General features: G+C 39.6%; 1 protein-coding gene across 3 annotated transcripts; it reads left to right on the top strand.

Moving 5' to 3' along the window:
• The first annotated feature begins 249 nt into the window (after positions 1-249).
• Positions 250-4,690, top strand: LOC112235130 (calcitonin-1). Of its 3 annotated transcripts, XM_024403522.2 has the most exons (4): positions 250-402; positions 1,110-1,203; positions 1,907-2,041; positions 2,752-3,328. In XM_024403522.2, exons 2-4 carry the CDS (start codon positions 1,118-1,120, stop codon positions 2,939-2,941), a joined length of 411 nt encoding a protein of 136 aa, XP_024259290.1. In that variant the 5' UTR covers positions 250-402; positions 1,110-1,117; the 3' UTR covers positions 2,942-3,328. The 3 variants fall into 3 exon arrangements, with proteins under 3 accessions (XP_024259290.1, XP_024259289.1, XP_024259287.1); XM_024403521.2 differs by lacking the exons at positions 250-402; positions 2,752-3,328 and adding an exon at positions 3,676-4,690 and having other exon boundaries at positions 776-1,203; XM_024403519.2 differs by lacking the exon at positions 250-402 and having other exon boundaries at positions 793-1,203.
• Positions 4,691-4,942: the final 252 nt, after the last annotated feature.

The raw sequence follows: 4,942 nt of genomic DNA, 5'->3' as shown, positions 1-4,942 counted from the left end.
CATTGTTGGGACCTTTAAATCCTATTTTAGGATGATTTTTGTATCTGGCAGTCTGATTTGGCCCTGTCCTCAATGCAAGTTGTGATATCAAATGGTGCAAATGACTAGCAGATTTTTGTGAATGGAGCATTTTGTGACAGAACAATGACGTAATTTGTGTTCTATTGTCTTTACTGGTTTGTCGTGACCGCTGGACGATACCTGATTGGCTAGTGGATGGGGCTGAACAATCTGATTGGCTAAAATTAGATCATTAAACAACTACTTAGTCAGTACACAAACCCAAGTGGTAGATATATAAGACAGGACATTGTAGCAGGGTGCAACAGATTCACAAGTTGGTCTAAAACTTGAAGTACCTCAACTCATTCCATTGTTCGTCCACGAAAACAACCAATCACAGTAAGTAGAGAATTTAAACCAATTTTCTGTGTACACGATGCATTGGGCTAGCATGGATGGGATGTAATTTCTGTGGCTATTAGATATTGTGCTAATTCTTCAGAATGTTCCAGTGATGATAGGGGGGACAGAATGAGATAGCGTAAACTTTGCCTAGGCCATTGACCCGGTGTGAGATGCTGTTGAGAAATGCAGTTCAGGTGGCTTTTCAAGGGTAGATGAGGTGATTGTGAGAGGGGGGCTGGGTTTAGATTACAGCTCATTCCACTAATGCATGGGCTCCTGTGGGAGCCGCTGGCTGGCTGGGGCTCCAACTCATAATCTAGATAGTATCACTAATGCCTTCCTCAATGTCTGGTACTGCGTCTCCAAGCCCAGCTCTTCTCTTCAGTTAGAGGGGAGCACTGAGACTAGATGGCTCACTCTGATAGCAGGGAACTAGGGACTTTGGTAGGACTGTCTCATCGCAGAAGGGAAGAGAATGCATTGGGACAGGGAGAGTGAGATGGGCAGCTTCTTCACTCCCAGTAGAATAGTGAGCAACTGAACTGAGATGGATGGAGCTTACATGCAATAAGTCATGTGTAGGGACAAACGAAGATGTTTGTTTTGATCCGAATTAAATGCTTGTCCTATTCTGCTTTGAGAGGAATGTGAATGTTTTTAAAGCCAAGTTTCTGTGGTTGTGGATGTAATGTGTTTTACAGCAGGGACCATGGTTATGATGAAGCTCTCTGCCCTCCTCATTGCCTATTTCTTGGTCATTTGTCAGATGTACAGCTCACATGCAGCTCCAGCCAGGTGAGGATCAAAGCACGTTATATACACTGTAATGTCCAGTCAGTCACTGAAATGTATGTATAGACTACAGGGATGTTAATTTATAGCAATCCCAAAAGGAAACGCCATAGATCCATTGGGATACTTCCATCTTTCTAATAGTAATTGTTGTTATTTCATATGTCTTGGCAGCCACATATATCTTATGCATGCTAATTTAAATTATTTTGTTTTCAGATAACATGATGTGATTACAGAAATCCATACATTACGTTACATTAAATGCCCTCTTTTCAGTAAAACGATGCAATTGGATTACAATATCGTAATCTAATCAATCCGGTGACTCATAAAGCCATTCTATGTATAACCTCCTAACCACTTCTATCCATTTGGAAATAATCCAACTTAATGCCACAGCAATAGGCTAAGATGATTGCTATTGCATGTAGAATATTTCCAAGGGGTTGTAGAATACATGGCTGTTCAATATTCCGGATAGAGAGACCCTGGTCACCGTTCTTACTACAATATTGATTTTGTCATAAAGCTCTAAGTTGGCTACCTGTCAGCTTTCTAAAAGGAACACTTTTAGAATATTGTTTTGAGTTTGGCTCGTATCCCTTAAAGCATGAGGAAATGGCTTTTAGCTGAAGCAAACTCACATAACCTACGTGCTGGTGCAGTTCCAGTCTGATCAACCCAATCGTCAATGTGTTTTCAGAACTGGTTTAGAGTCTATAACAGACCATGTCACGCTAACTGACTATGAAGCCCGAAGGCTACTCAACGCCATCGTCAAGGAGTTTGTTAAAATGACATCAGAGGAACTGGAGCAACAAGCCAATGAAGGACATAGGTAGGTACAGATTTTCTCATCTCCACAACTTGTTTTTAACAACATTCATTTTCATTTTATCTAGGTTTACTTGGTGTATACTATATGGATCACACATGTTCCTATTATTCAAGAAAACATATAACCCCAAATGTCTTATGAATATGTGGCCAGTCTTTTGCTGCCTCCTGTAGCAGTCAGAGCTATGGGTATTTATTAAAGACACAGAGGTATGGACATCGCCCAACCATCAACAGGGAAATCTAGAGTTAAAGCATATATTCTCTGTGTTTATCTATGCATGGGTTTTTGGAACACTTCATTTTAATGTATTCATTATTTAAGCATTGTTTATGAGAAAGCCTGTTGAGGAATGCTAAATGATAAATAACCCTAAAGAATGGAAGAAAGCATGGGAATTAGTGCAAGAGAAATGGGATGCATGACAGCAGTTTGTTATAATTTAACTACGATGCTATAAACAGGATTGCCGCATGAGCCTAAGTAACTGAGGTCATTATAGCTATAGACTATTTAATTGCCTGTGTTGGACTTGATAGCATGACTTTAAACCGTAATTTTTTTATATAAATGCAAGTAAATATTGACTTTGAAATGCATGATGTTGGAATACAGTGTTATTACTGTAGCATGTGGATAACAGCAGGATGCATCTGCATGCCATGGTTACTATGAGCCTGTTTCTGCATGTTTGTCTCTCTCTCTAACAGCCTGGATAGACCCATGTCCAAGCGTTGCTCCAACCTCAGCACCTGTGTGCTGGGCAAACTGTCCCAAGAGCTGCATAAATTGCAGACGTACCCCCGCACCAACACAGGAAGTGGCACGCCTGGCAAGAAACGCAGCTTGCCTGAGAGCAACCGCTATGCAAGCTATGGAGACTCATATGATGGAATCTGAGCGGTCCTCCCCTCCATCAGCCCTAGTTAACCTGACCCCTCTGTTCCAGCCTAGCCTGATGATTGCTGATGCATGTGAATCTTGCTTGACCGACTGCAGAGAAACCTTGATGTCCCGCAATGTCCCTGCTCTCTTTTTCTTTAGTTAAAATCCCCTTTTTGACAGAGAATAAAATATATAAGTACAAAGCAGAGTCCAATCCTTTAGATTTAGAAAGTGAATAAGGATTTAGTAGCACTTCCCTATCTTAAGGTGTATGATATCCCTTTACTATACAGATAATTTACAATATATACAAAGTCTTAATCAAAACCAAAATTCTTAATCAATGCTTCTTTCAACCGTGACTAGGGTTCTTGTTTAATAAACTTTTTTTTTATACCAGAACATATTTTCCATCTTAATTATTCAAGTGAAACAAAGCCTTTTAACATCTTTAATAGTTCACAACTGTTTAAACAATATTGGTGAAGCCCCAGTGTATATGCTATGTAAACGTAAATTCACAGTGCATTTGAGGTAAGTTGAATAACTAATTTGAGCTGAATCTCATCGTTTAGATCTCTGAATGTCTTTATTTTCAATTTGATGATATATTTTATAAATTTTCTCCAGAAAACAGTAATTTATTACCTTTGTTCTTTTTATTGTAATTCATACATTTTGTATCTTTGTAATAAATCCTGAATTTAGGAGAGGTTTGTATGACCAGTCCTTTCTCTTCCTAAAAGCAGCGTTACAGCACAGAAGCGTGCGTGTAATACTGCCACATGTGTCACCCACCGACTGGCTGACTTCCTGAACAGATCAGGAGGAATGGGCAACAGTAACTTCGTCCCCACCAACGTGGGCGCCAAGGCGTTCGGACGAAGAAGGAGAGACACCCCCAAGACAGCACCAATGTGAATGTGTTAACAGGCCTCAGGGATTTGGTATAACAACATTCTACACTCCTCTCTCTTCCCACTGCTGTGCCTCTAACTGTCAACCTCTGTCTGTCTCTACTGTATCTCTAATGCTCTTTCCCCAGCCTCTGTCTTTCCACATCTATTCTATTTCAGTACTCTTCAGATAGTCTCTTTGTAACTTTGCCGGCCTTCAAATTTGGTCTATGTCTTATGGATGAATACAAGTTGGGAGTTAGAGTTCAGTAGAAAGGAGGATAACCAGTAATTTCCTTCCATTTTCTCTCCCTGCAGAGTATGAGTCCTTAAGTGAGACAACAATACATCCTGTTCTGAACCAACTACAGACATCTAGAAATGACAACTCTTCACTGTTTTAAAAAAACAGCCTTCAAACACAGGACTGATTTCCTGCATACCTCTTGCATACTCTGTGTTACCGATATTCATTTGCTCTATGACCATGAGGAAATACAACCTAGAAAACATTACAACAAAAAATAAAGAACAAACTTCTGTTATGTCTATTTTCACCAGATCTTTACCCTGTACAAGCCAGTTGGTTCTGTCCCGTTTTGGCTTAGAGCACCTGTGCAGTTTGATCCTGAGTCCCCACCCCTCCTCTCTCCTGTGTCAGCAGCACACTGCAGGGGTGCGGAGACTACATCAAGCTCCGCCCCCACAAGCTTCCCTGACCATGGCTGTGTCTTGTGCCTTGATGTAGACCACTTCTTCACATTTCATTAATTGTACAGTATGTTTGAACAGTGAAAGGAAAACGATTGAAGAATCGAAATATTGTAACAATTGTGAATCTAAGCAAGATTAAAATGTATTTTAGATACATATGGGTCGGTGTACTTGTTTTATTCTGCAATGATCTATCTAAGCCCTTAGATCACAATATTTACTAAGCTAACATATGGAATTGTTTTAAGATGGTCATAAAATGGATCCTTTAGCCATTTGATTTGGAAGTTTAGGATTCTGTACTTATCAAAAAAATATATATACATAAAAAAATGATTTGATGAAACATTGAATTTAGTCTTTAATGCTATAGCCATAGAAACACATTAAAGACCATGTTTGTATA

Source organism: Oncorhynchus tshawytscha, linkage group LG04 (assembly GCF_018296145.1).
Source record: "Oncorhynchus tshawytscha isolate Ot180627B linkage group LG04, Otsh_v2.0, whole genome shotgun sequence".
Lineage (NCBI taxonomy): Eukaryota > Metazoa > Chordata > Actinopteri > Salmoniformes > Salmonidae > Oncorhynchus > Oncorhynchus tshawytscha.
This window is presented reverse-complemented; position numbering and strand designations above follow the sequence as displayed.

Bases quoted from the DNA above. Each gene is read 5' to 3' on its own strand.
- LOC112235130 (XM_024403519.2), top strand. From the start codon at position 1,097: ATGTGTTTTACAGCAGGGACCATGGTTATGATGAAGCTCTCTGCCCTC. The intron at 1,204-1,906 runs GTGAGGATCAAA...ATGTGTTTTCAG, and splicing joins TCACATGCAGCTCCAGCCAG to AACTGGTTTAGAGTCTATAA. The intron at 2,042-2,751 runs GTAGGTACAGAT...TCTCTCTAACAG, and splicing joins CAAGCCAATGAAGGACATAG to CCTGGATAGACCCATGTCCA.